Source organism: Ranitomeya variabilis, chromosome 1, assembly GCF_051348905.1.
Source record: "Ranitomeya variabilis isolate aRanVar5 chromosome 1, aRanVar5.hap1, whole genome shotgun sequence".
Classification (NCBI taxonomy): domain Eukaryota; kingdom Metazoa; phylum Chordata; class Amphibia; order Anura; family Dendrobatidae; genus Ranitomeya; species Ranitomeya variabilis.
The window spans coordinates 80,212,928-80,226,150 of NC_135232.1; the positions used below are offsets into that span (position 1 = coordinate 80,212,928).

The following is a 13,223-nucleotide window of genomic DNA, read 5'->3' on the forward strand; positions in this document are numbered from 1 at the left end:
ATTATGATTTAAAAAGAGAAAACACACTAACCATGAGTGGAGAAAAAGTTTTGGTATTAGCATTCATATTCTCTCAAAAAAGGCTGAGACAAGCAAAAATTCTGCTGGGGTATGTAAACTTTTGAGCACAACTGCAGATAGATAGATAATAGCTAGATAATAGATAGACAGACAGATAGATAGATAGATAGATAGATAGATAGATAGATAGATAGATAGATAATAGATAGACACATATATGGATAAATGATAGATATATAGATAATAGGTAGATAGATGATAGATAGATAATAGATGATAGATAGATAACAGATAGGTAACAGATAGATAATAGATAGATAGATAGATAGATAGATAACAGATAGATAACAGATAGGTAACAGATAGATAATAGATAGATAGATAGATAGATAGATAATAGATAGAAAGATAATAGATAGATAATAGGTAACAGATAGATAATACTCATGGTTTGCATATACAATGTTACTAGTAATGAGTAATTCTCACTAGCTGTGTTTCGCCTGCTCCCTTTTGGCTTCTGTGTGTGCCCCTCTACAGCTCTTGGTGGTCTCGGTCTCCCGGCTTTTAATCTTGATTGTTTTGCAGCTTGATTATTTCCTGACTCCAGCACTGAAGGATGTTGTAACACTAATGCTTGCAGTCTGGGGGCACTTAAGGGTTAACAATAGGAAGCCCTTTTTTTTCTTTTCCCATCCACCCTGTCCTGTGCTTGTCTGCACCATTTCTCTAGTAGAGGGGAGTAAAACAATCTCCAGGTGGAGCACTTCACTGCCAGAAACACAGGCAGGGGCTCCCTGGTGGGGATTGGCTCTGGAGCAGGACCTCAGTGTGAGCAGAGCAGGGCTGTGCATTGCTGGTGGGCAGCAGCTCAGAGAGCCTGGGAGTTTAGCAGCAATTAGCAGCATCCAGATCAGTGCAAGGGATCAGTGATCTCTGTCTCTATCCAGCCTTCAAGAGCATCCCCCTCCCCTCCTCTGGGACTCCCCCCTAACTCCTGGGTTTCAGATGACCACCTCTGCCTGACCCCACCAAGAGACATCCCACCTCTGCATTGTAATCACTGTCATTTACACTTCAGCTTCCAACCTGTCTACAGCAGAGCTGACTGCTCATCTCCAGAAGAAGAAGGAGGAGGAGGAGTGGGATTGTACATGGATTAAGACTTTTTTTGGGGGGGAGAAGTGAACATGTCATCTCTTTTTTTCCAGGCACTGCAGACTTTTACATGCTGGGAGACTGCCGGGAAAGTGGGTGTATGAAGTAGAGGCAGACAGGGCAGTGCAAGCCAACAGCAGCATCTTCTGGATGAGGATCTACAAGGGAGCGGAGGCATGAGAGCTCCTCAGCTGGGGATGGCCTCCTAAGGAGTTATGGATGGTGATGCACTAAAGTCTCCAGCACAGAGCAGAGTCCTGGGAGTCAGTGGCCATCAGATCCCAGATCACCCCACATTGGATTTTATCTTTTCATTATGTGTCTTTCCATGAGGCATCTTCTGAAGCCCTCAGCCTCAGTACAATGTGGAAATGGATACTGACACATGGTGCCCCAGGCTTATGTCACCTGCCCCACTCTTTGCTCCTCTTTTTCTTGGTTTACTCCTTGTCTGTCACCTGTAATGGGGTCTGGGGTAGAGGGTCTGTGCGCCCCCCGGAGACCTCCTCTAACTATTCCAACTATTCCTCTGGGAGGCACGTGCGAAGTTACAACTACCTTCAAGGAGATATTCGCTTCAGGAAGCTCTTCTCCTTCCACAAGTATTTCCTCAAGATCGATGACACCGGCAGGGTCAGCGGGACCAAGAAGAATGACTGCCCCTACAGTGAGTAACCTGCCTGCCCTGGCAAGAGGGGCCAATCACTAGTGCAAGGTGCCTGGGTAACTAGTACGTGGATTGTGGATGACTAGTACAGAGAATGCAGTGGGACAACCAACCAGTACATGAAATGTGGTGGGACAACTAACTAGTGAAGGAAAGGTAGATGACTAGTATAGAGAATGCTATGGGACAACTAAGTAGTATATGAAATGTGGATGTCTAGTATAAAGTGCTATAGGACAACTAACTAGTACATGAAATGTGGATGTCTAGTACAAGGAATACAGTGGGACAACTAACTAGTACATGACATGTGGATGACTAGTATAGAGAATGCTATGGGACAACTAACTAGTACATGAAATGTGGATGTCTAGTACAAGGAATACAGTGGGACAACTAACTAGTACATGACATGTGGATGACTAGTATAGAGAATGCTATGGGACAACTAACTAGTACATGAAATGTGGATGCCTAGTACAGAGAATGCAGTGGGACAACCAAGTAGTACACAAAATATGGATGACTAGTACAGAGAATGCAGTGGGACAACTAACTAGTACATGAAATATGGATGACTAGTACAGAGAATGCAGTGGGACAACTAGTACATGACACGTGGAAGACAGGTATAGAGAATGTAGAGAATGCTATGGGACGACTAACTAGTACATGACATGTGGATAACTAGTACAGAGAATGAAGTGGGACAGCTAGTACATGAAATGTGGATGTCTAGTACAAAGAATACAGTGAGACAACTATTACATGACATGTGGATGACTAGTATAGAGAATGCTATGGGGCAGCTAACTAGTGCATGAAATGTGGATGACTAGTACAGAGAATGAAGTGGGACAACTAGGGCATGAAATGCGGATAACTAGTACAGAGTTTGGTTAACCAGTACATGGATTATGGATGACTAGTACAGATTTAGTGGGAATATAACTAGTATATGAATTGTGAATGACAAGTACAGAGAATGTGGTGGAACACCTAACTAGTAAGTAAAATGTGGATGTCTAGTACAGAGAGTTTGGTTAACCAGTACATGGATTGTGGATGACTATTACAGATTGTGAAGGCAACTAACTAGTACATAAAATGTGGATAATTAGGACAGAGAGTGTGATTAACTAGCACATGCATGGCTTGTGGATGATTAGTGCAGATTATGTGGGCAACAATCTAGTATATAGGTTTTGGATAATTACTATAGATTGTGTAGGGAATTAACTACGTGAAATATAGGATGGGGTGGACAACTAACTAATGCAGACTATGTGGGGAACTAACAAGTACATAGATTGTGGATGACAAGTACAGAGCGTAGCTACTAACAAATACATAGATGAAAAATAACTATTCCAGAAATGGTGGGTAACAAGTACAGGAATGGTGGTTGGCTAGTTCAGCCAGTGAGGTGCCTTCCGCACACAGAGCAGGGAGTGTGGTGCCTTCTGCACACAGAGCAGGGAGTGTGATGCCTTCTGCACACAGAGCAGGGAGTGTGGTGCCTTCTGCACACAGAGCAGGGAGTGTGGTGCCTTCTGCACACAGAGCAGCAGGGAGTGTGGTACCTTCTGCACACAGAGCAGGGAGTGTGGTGCCTTCTGCACACAGAGCAGGGAGTGTGGTGCCTTCTGCACACAGAGCAGGGAGTGTGGTGCCTTCTGCACACAGAGCAGGGAGTGTGATGCCTTCTGCACACAGAGCAGCAGGGAGTGTGGTACCTTCTGCACACAGAGCAGGGAGTGTGGTGCCTTCTGCACACAGAGCAGCAGGGAGTGTGGTACCTTCTGCACACAGAGCAGGGAGTGTGGTGCCTTCTGCACACAGAGCAGGGAGTGTGGTGCCTTCTGCACACAGAGCAGGGAGTGTGGTGCCTTCTGTACACAGAGCAGGGAGTGTGATGCCTTCTGCACACAGAGCAGGGAATGTGATGCCTTCTCCACACAGAGCAGGGAGTGTGGTGCCTTCTGTACACAGAGCAGGGAGTGTGGTGCCTTCTGCACACAGAGCAGCAGGGAGTGTGGTGCCTTCTGCACACAGAGCAGGGAGTGTGATGCCTTCTGCACACAGAGCAGGGAGTGTGGTGCCTTCTGCACACAGAGCAGGGAGTGTGGTGCCTTCTGTACACAGAGCAGGGAGTGTGGTGCCTTCTGCACACAGAGCAGCAGGGAGTGTGGTGCCTTCTGCACACAGAGCAGGGAGTGTGATGCCTTCTGCACACAGAGCAGGGAGTGTGGTGCCTTCTGCACACAGAGCAGGGAGTGTGGTGCCTTCTGCACACAGCAGCAGGGAGTGTGGTACCTTCTGCACACAGAGCAGGGAGTGTGGTGCCTTCTGCACACAGAGCAGCAGGGAGTGTGGTGCCTTCTGCACACAGAGCAGGGAGTGTGATGCCTCCTGCACACAGAGCAGGGAGTGTGGTGCCTTCTGCACACAGAGCTGCAGGGAGTGTGGTGCCTTCTGCACACAGAGCAGGGAGTGTGGTGCCTTCTGTACACAGAGCAGGGAGTGTGATGCCTTCTGCACACAGAGCAGGGACTATAATGCACACAGAGCACAGAGCAGCAGGGAGTGTGTTTACCAGGTGCAGAGAGTATAGGTAACTAATAGTTCATTAAGTATGGGAAACTAATGCATACACTCCCAGTACCTAGTATTGGGGCTATAGATGGATAAGAACATGGCTAAGGCTACGTTCACATTTGCGTTGGGCGACGCAACGCACAACGCAAACAAAAACGCAACAAAACGCACGCTAAAACGCTGCGTTTTGCGACGCATGCGTCCTTTTTTGCCGAAAGTTGGACGCAAAAAAAATGCAACTTGCTGCGTCCTGTGCGCCCTGACGCGTGCGCCCCAAAAAACGCATGTGTCAAAAAACGCATCACAACGCATGTCCATGCGCCCCCATGTTAAATATAGGGGCGCATGACGCATGCGGCGACGCAGCGGCGCCCGACGCTGCGTCGCACAACGCTAATGTGAACTTAGCCTAAGTAGTGCAGAGGATGACATTTTTATACTGTGGGTTATTACTACAGAGACATAATGACTAGCCATGACTAGTACAGGGAGTGTGGGTGACTACCAGGTAACCAGTAAATGGCCTGGATGAATAGTGCAGTGTCATGGAGTCCATCCAGCATGAATGCCTTCTTCAGGCATGGTGGGTGGCTATTACAGGGAGTGTGGATGCCTATAGCATGGAGTGTGCCCCTGACTAAGAGGGTGCAGACTCTGCTAGGAGTGTGGGGATGGAAATGGTCATTTTACAGCCGGTTAATCCTAGGGGGTTAATGAGCTGTGATTGTAGTCCTGACACCCTGTCTGCATGCTGTTGGGACAGAAAGGCACCACTAGGGTCATAAACCATGGCATGCAGACCTGTGAACTTTACTGGACATTGCAGCCATTAGCTTCGGCAAGGGCATCATGCAGCTCATCAGCTGTCGTTGAACTATAAGTCCCAGCAGGATATGCTGTGTATTGCACAACAGCTGAAAATCTGCAGAATGCCAAGCTCTACACTAATTGTCTGTAAGGCAGAGGCAGAGACCTGGTATTTGTGCTGTCACTATATTGGGTCTGTGGACAAGTACGTAATTCTGGGTTGCAGCAATTGTCCTTTTGGCAGTAATATTTCATTTAAGGACTTATTTCTGTAATATTCACTCAATAGCTGTAGCAAACTATTGCTTCTACCTCTATAATGTCCAGTGCCTACAAAGCTGAGCAGACCTGAGTAGTTACTTAGCACAGTTCATGATTGATTTTTTTTTTACATGGGACTGCAGGAAATGATAAAATACAGCTCCAAGAAAGGTGCCTTCTGTATTACGGTAATTGTAAAGTGCTGCAGAATATGTTGGCACTATATAAATAAAAATTATTATTATTATTATTATTATTATTATTATTATCCCAACCTGACAGGAGGAAATGATCACTTTTCGGCCATATGTCCCTTGTCTACCCCCATGTAAAGTGGCAGGATAAGATAAAGTATCCAAACGTGTCACAAATCCCACTTCTCTTCTTTCCCTAAAAGTGAACTGTTACATATAGTTACAGCCTAGTATTATCATTACTCAGCGCTCACATGCTGGGACTTTCAGTTCTCCATTTAATAAATGCAATATTACTCCAATCCAAGTGAGGCGACCTCCTACTAATATGCATTTTCTTGTCATATTTTGCTATTTTCTCTTCTCCCGATATATTTTTCGTTGTAGCATTTAGACCTATCGGCTCTTATTACCCCCTTTCCCAGTCCTCTATGCATTTGCAACTATGTATCCATTTCACTGTGGAACGTTTATTTGTAAATGTTCCATTTGTTTCTAAATAAACAAGAAGAGAGAAAAAAAAAAAGAAGGGAAAAAAAAACCCTTCCAGGATGATAGAGATCTGAAGGAGTAAATCTTCCGAGTCTGAGAGTAATTATCCTTTATTATTTAAGGAGTGTATATGATCTTAAATGAAAAAGAGTTGATTTCTGCTTAAGAGCGCGGCTCTGGTTTTGATTAGGGTGCAGGGCTCGGGATCATATACTGTACTATGGACAACTCTTACAAGTAGACAACAACAATAATGACTGCATCACTGTTTTCTTGCCTTGTTTGGATACATTTGAATTCTGTGACGAAACGCAATCACAACTCGCTTACATATGGCTGATGATTGCCGGAATGCCTCGCTCTCCAACGATCATTATACATTTCTCCTGTACAATTTGTGTCAGCAGATTCGGAACCTGGAACTGTCATCTGCATTATAGGCTCTGGTCTAAATACCTTTTTCTTTTTTTTTTCTTTCTTTCTTTTTTTTTTTTTTACTACTATGTTTTCTGCCAGCACAGGTCTACATTCATAAGAGACCCATAAATCTAGACTCATACAAAACCCCTATGGTTGTCTGGTATGGTGTGAGTTACCTAATGGGTTTGACCTCCTTCGCTCAGCATATGTCCAATATATTGCAAAGGAATACTGTCTGGGGGTCCGGTTTGGGGGTTTTTAACCTTTGGAAATACATTCTTATACAAAAAAAAATTCAAATACTGTTTAGTGAGGCTTTTTCTGTAGAAGTCGCTATTTTTTAAAATTTTTTTAGATGGATGTAGCAGAGCCGAGGTCGCTGTTCGACTTCTTTGCGTATCCTGATAATATCGCCATGTGGTGTGTTACATATTCCGATCTGTCACACTAAGCGCTGCCTGTCTATTAGGGGCTTACAGTCACACACGTAACACTATGGAAGGAGACGCAATAGGTTTGAGCTCTAAAATGCAATCTGGAAGTTAATAATCTAATAAATGATCAATATACTCAGGAGGAGCAGACACAGACAGACGGGGGCCCCTGTGCATGCACAATGTATGGGCCCTATGCAGCCCAGTAGCAATTCCACCAGCTTTGGAGGGAATAGTGGCCCCCATACTTTTTGGGCACCTGTACGTGAACAATATATGGGCCCCTTCCAGTCTAAAAATGCACAATTCCACCTGCTTCGGAGGCAGTAGTTGGCCCCACTACCTCTTGGGCCCCTGTGTGGCCCCCCAGGTTGTACCAATGGCATGTCCATCCCATTATATGCTAGAAAATGGGGTATATGGACGAGATGTGAACTTATCATCTTTTCTTTTTGTCTAGCACCTGGTAAGACAGGGCCAGTGTAATCCGGGAGCCAGGTTGCATTTATTACTAAAGTCATAGTATGGCATTATTTCCCATTAATGTCTATGAAAGTCAGACTACAGGTCATACAAAGAGCAATGGGTTCATTTATTTACTTTACTCACTTATATAGTGCCATTAATTCCACAGACATCATCATCACTGTCCCCATTGGGGCTCACAATCTACAGTAGATTCCCTATCAGTATGTCTTTGGAGTGTGGGAGGAAACCGGAGAATCCGGAGGAAACTCCCCAAGCATGGGGAGAACATATAACTCCTTGCAGATGTTGTCCTTGGTGGGATTTGAACACAGGACCCCAGCGCTGCAAAGCAACAGTGCTAACCACTGAGTCACCCTGGTGTCCCATGGGTTCATCAATAATCAACTTGACCTTTTATTGTATTTAGATGCAAAAAATTGGGCCCAATATGGACCTTATTTGGCCCCTAGACTTCTTACTGAGATTTCTTCTTGCCTTTCCCTGTAATCATTATTCTTGTAGCTACTTCTACTTACCGTAGTATGTGCTAGTGACAAATGTCGGTGATGGTTTATTGGTAAAGGCTAAGACGTTCTGTCTCTTGACGAATATCCATCTATGTCAGGGGCCGGGTTCTCTGCAGCTGAAGCCCAAGGTTCTGGTTTTGTCTGTTGTCAGATTAGTTAAATCCAGCTGGTTCTAGACCGGTCTAATTGGATCCTCGATCTATTCTCAATATAACAGATCCAAGTGATTGACACACTGAGTGTTGTAAAAAACACAGATTTTTGGATCATTTTTGGGCAGCAAAAATCTTTGTAGATAGATGTTGGCTGTAAGTGATAAGAACTGATATGTGTATGTGGTATTTTATTTAGGTATTTCAGTTTTTGGTTTGTGTTTCAGGTTCACGTTGGTTTTTAAAAGACATACTTGGAGCCGGCCATTTTATTTTTAGATGTGATCTTCTAGGATGCTCAATATGATTAGAGTAAAAGGCATAAAGACATGTCTGATCTCAAAGAATGGCACCGCAAAAAACAACCTAAAAAAGATACAAAAATATATAAAGAAAGTCTGAGACAAGATTAAATTAGCCACCCGTGCCGAACTAATGGCTGTAGTGGAAGCGCTCAGTCCTGGTCCTGGCGGTAGAGTGCGGGATCAAAATATACAAACAGCGCTGTGCTGGAACCCTCATGTCATAGATATATCTATGTCATTGTTTCCTGTGCAAGTAGAAACCTTCCTACATAGAAGAAGAGGAGTCACCAGACACAGCGGGCAGTACAGCAGCCCGAGTGTAAACTGTGGAAGGGCAGCGACAAGGGATGGAGATTATCTATTATCTATCTATCTATTATTTATCTATCTATTATCTATCTATCTATCATCTATCTATCTATCTATCTATCCATCCATCTATATCTATCTATCTATTTATCTATTATCTATCTATTATCTATCTGTATATTATATATCTATTATCTATGATAGTGTATGTAAAGCGCTGCGGAATATGATAGCGCTATATAAAAATAAAGGTTATTATTATTATCTATCTATCTATCTATTATCTATCCATCCATCTATCTATCTATCTATCTATCTATGTATCTATTATCTATCTATTATCTATCCATCCATCTATCTATTATCTATCTATCTATCTATCTATCTATCTATCTATCTATCTATCTATCTATCTATCTATCTACCTATTATCTATCTATCTATTATCCATCTATTATCTATCTATCTATTCTCTATCTATTATCTATCTACAAGTATCTAATGCGTAACAGTAAAAAAAACAAGTCAAAAGCGTATATGAAAATTATGTAAATGTGTTATTTTTCTATTATCTATCTATGAAATGATATCCAGTGCAAATAATTTTCTGCTGTTCTTTAACTTTATGACTTGCTTTCTCTTGATGAAAAAATAAATTTGAAGCCAATCAGATGCCTACCTGAAGGTATTACCTGATGGATATGTACCTGCCTGTACTACTCATTATTGAAGACACCATTAAAGGGAACCTGTCACCCCGTTTTTTGAAGATGAGCTAAAAATAGCGATAAATAGGGGCAGAGCTGTGCTTTACATTAGTGTCTTTTGTGTGCCTTTATTACCCACCTATGCTGCCGAAATACCTTTGTAAAGTCGCCGTTTTCTGCTGTCACTCACGCTGGCCTGGTCCTATGGGCGCGGCCATCTTTCCTGTGGCCGCGCATGCGCAGATGGAGCGCTCTGATGCCCGGGGCTTCAGGAAAATGGCCGCCGCGATCTCCATCTGCGCATGCGCGGAATCCCGCGGCCATTTTCCTGAAGCCCCGGGCATCAGAGCGCTCCATCTGCGCGCGCGCGGCCACAGGAAAGATGGCCGCGCCCACCGGTAAACGGCTGAATAGCGAAGACCGCGCTGTTTTTCATCACCTGGGCAGTGGATTAGCCTTTTGGACATGCGCACACCACTACGCCACCAACGTAATGATGAGCAGGATTCAGGGGGAGAAACAGCGCTGTCACCACGCCCATAGGACCAGACCAGCGTGAGTGACAGCAGAAAACGGCGACTTTACAAAGGTATTTCAGCAGCATAGGTGGGTAATAAAGGCACACAAAGACACTAATGTAACGCCCAGCTCTGCCCCTATTTAACGCTATTTTTAGCTCATCTTCAAAAAACGGGGTGACAGGTTCCCTTTAAGCCTGACCCAATCCACAATTCCATTTGCTGAATGCAGCAAAAACTGTCAAGGACCCTCCACCATGCTTCACTGTCACCTGCAGACACTCATTTTTGTGCCAGCCATGGGAAACAAACTGCCTTCTGTTACAGCCAAATATTTTACATTGATTCATCAATCCAGAGAACCTGCTGCCATTTTTCTGCACCCCCATTACTATGTTTTTGTCAATAGTTGAGTGCCTTGGCCTTGTTTGTATGTCGAAGTTATGAGCTTTTAAGACTACTTCTGTACAGACTTCTTTGTTGACCAGCAGATGGGTGTAGTGGGGTCTCACTGGTTGCTAACAGTTCTGTGCTTTTGGCACTGGTGAACATATTCCGATTTTGAAGGGAAGTAAGCCTGATGTGTCCTGCTGCACTAAGTTTCCTTGGCTGACCACTGCATCTATGGTTCTCAGTGTCATCCATTTATTGTTTCCTCTTCAAAAGAGTTTGAACAGCACTTCATGAAACCCCAGTCGGCTTTGAAATATTTGCTTGGGAGAGACCTTGCTGATGCAGTGTAACTACCTTGTGTCTTGTTGCTGCGCTCAGTCTTTTCATGGTGTATGATCTGTGACATGATCCATTACAGCAGAGTTTGGCTGTTCCTCACCCAGTTTTAAAACCCACATATGAAAATGAGGATCACTATCACCTGTTTGGTAGAATTGCTTAATCATGCCTCTGAGTATAACCTTACACAATCTCTGACTTTGTGCCAGTGTACCTAAAAGAACTGATGCTGTTTTGAAGGCAAAGGGCGATCACACCATAAATTGATTTGATTTACATTTCTCTTTTGTTCATTCACTTTGCATTTCGTTTATTGATAAAAATAAACTATTTAACTCTTCTATTTTTGAAAACATTCTTACTTTGCAGCATTTTTTCCTCACCGGCTGAAATCATTTACACAGTACTGTGTATACCGTTTATCGGACCACAGAAACAGCAGTTGTAATAGTGTAGTAGTAACTAATTCGGTCTCTTTCAGGGCTGCTTATACTTTCTCCATTAATAGAATAGTCGTGTGAGATATTTTTTATACTATTCTGATCCAGGGAAGGCAACCATTTTTTTTTTTTAGACATGTTGATGATTTTGTGACATGTGCATAAAACATCTTGCAACATTCTCAAATTCGCAAAAGTGCTGTAAATGTAATCCAGCAAATAGCAAGTGTAAGTAGTCCCGTGTGTGACATACATCAGGAGACGTCTCGCTGCAGCTGCTACTTGTCTATATGCTCCTTTTTCTCCTTTTCTAGTGTCCAGATCCCAGGTTTCAGTTATTATTATTGTTATTATATCTTTTGTGTCATTTACTCCTTGGCGGTACGCGGTTGCTCTAGTCTCGATGTGGCGTGCTTGCCGCTTTCTATTTGTTTGGCTGTTGCTGTTTCAACCTGACAGCGAGTTATTATGATCCATCATTTTAGTAATTGTGCTGTGGTGCTACACATGCAGTGTTTCCTTGCTTTTTAATCAAGTCAATAAAGCCGGGTCGCTTTGATGTTGTCACTGTCGTGCTACCGTTCCCATTTGTTAATCCAGGCAGATTGTTATGCAGCCAGACATCCAGTGTAGCTATTACACCTCTTGTTTGCGGAGTCTCAGCATCACAGGATTGCCCTTTGATAGGTTAACAGCTCACTGCAAGTTTCTAACTTTTATGTCTTGTGGAGTCAATGGGTGTATCCCATCTCCCGGGATCATCCTGACTTTAATCCTTAACGTCTTGTTGTATTTTTACGCTGCCAAAACAAACATGTTTTATTTGCATAGGTATCTGTTTTCATCCATGCCTGAAAATAATAGTTAAATGTAAGTAGTGCCGAGCAAAGCACTTTACAAAGTTGGTAGAAATAGTAGCAATGTTTGTATGTCATGGACCGAACAAACATATCGCAGAACACGCAGGGGGTAGCGTATCGGAAATGTCTCGGCTATGTGAAAAATGTCCTAAAATTAAATATCTTTCTGGAAATCTCCCACAATGAAGAACGCAGAACAAAAAGTTTTGTGGACGTTGCTAAATATTTTTGTGTATTAAGAGGCGACCTCTTACTAACACAGCACTATACCTGTCCATAGGTTTTGTGTACTACTAACGTTTTCCTATCTCTGGCACATTATATACATTGTCTGTGCTGTGTTTTAAAAAATGTGTGTATTTTTTGGATGGGGAACAAGACCTCCGTCGGAGCCTTACGGCTGGCACTGTAGTTAGGGGTCAAGTTTACTGAGTTAAAAAAATGGCCACGGTCACCTGTCAGTGGTCGGATACTTTAATAGCTTTTTCTTTTGATGGCCTTCAACTCAATCTTGAGCCATGACGACTTCATGGATGAACGATCGGAAGGAAGATCGATCTCGTGCAAGCCTCGATAGGTCCGCCAGGGTCTTCTTGATAGTATCAAGCCATTGGGTTCCTGACCTTCCTCTTCACCTGGTTCCTCCTATTATTTCAACCATGATGTCCTTCTCCAGTGATTACTTTAATAGTACTTGTCCAAAAACCTATAGAAAAGCATGTCCTGCTGCCCTCATCCAGAACAAGGTAAAACTTCTTACGATGAACAAACCAGCCTAATATGTCCAGGAAGTCTCCTAATTCTCGTTCTCTGTAATTTTCTACCCACTCGATTTTAGTGGGTGGTTCCTCTTTATTTGGAATCTGCCAGCACTATAAGCACTGGTACTATCTTTCCATCACTTTGCAGCATGCATTTCATCTACTATTTTCCAAGAGTTCATTGCCCCCAAATTGAAAGACAGCTTCTCTGCTATATCTGTAGAGACATACTATGTAATAACAGGCCCTAATTAGCCTTTCGCCCCTTCCCATAAGATATTTGGATTGGGTCTGAAATGAGTTATGCATAAACGTTACATTATTCGCTCTCCCGTTCCACCCACTCAGGTCCACACGTATCACAGAATAAATATTATATTTATGACCTTCCT

At 43.2% G+C, this 13,223-nt stretch overlaps 1 protein-coding gene across 2 annotated transcripts in view; it reads left to right on the forward strand.

Annotated features, from left to right (window-relative positions):
• Positions 1 to 875: 875 nt before the first annotated feature.
• FGF10 (fibroblast growth factor 10) overlaps positions 876 to 13,223 on the forward strand; it is a 135,173-nt gene continuing 122,825 nt past the window's right edge. The window contains exon 1 of one of the 2 annotated variants that reach the window (XM_077285390.1): positions 876 to 1,846. In XM_077285390.1, coding sequence (XP_077141505.1) covers positions 1,543 to 1,846 — 304 coding nt within the window. In that variant the 5' untranslated portion in view covers positions 876 to 1,542. The remainder of the gene's footprint in view (positions 1,847 to 13,223) is intronic. The other variant, XR_013221320.1, reaches the window with a different exon arrangement.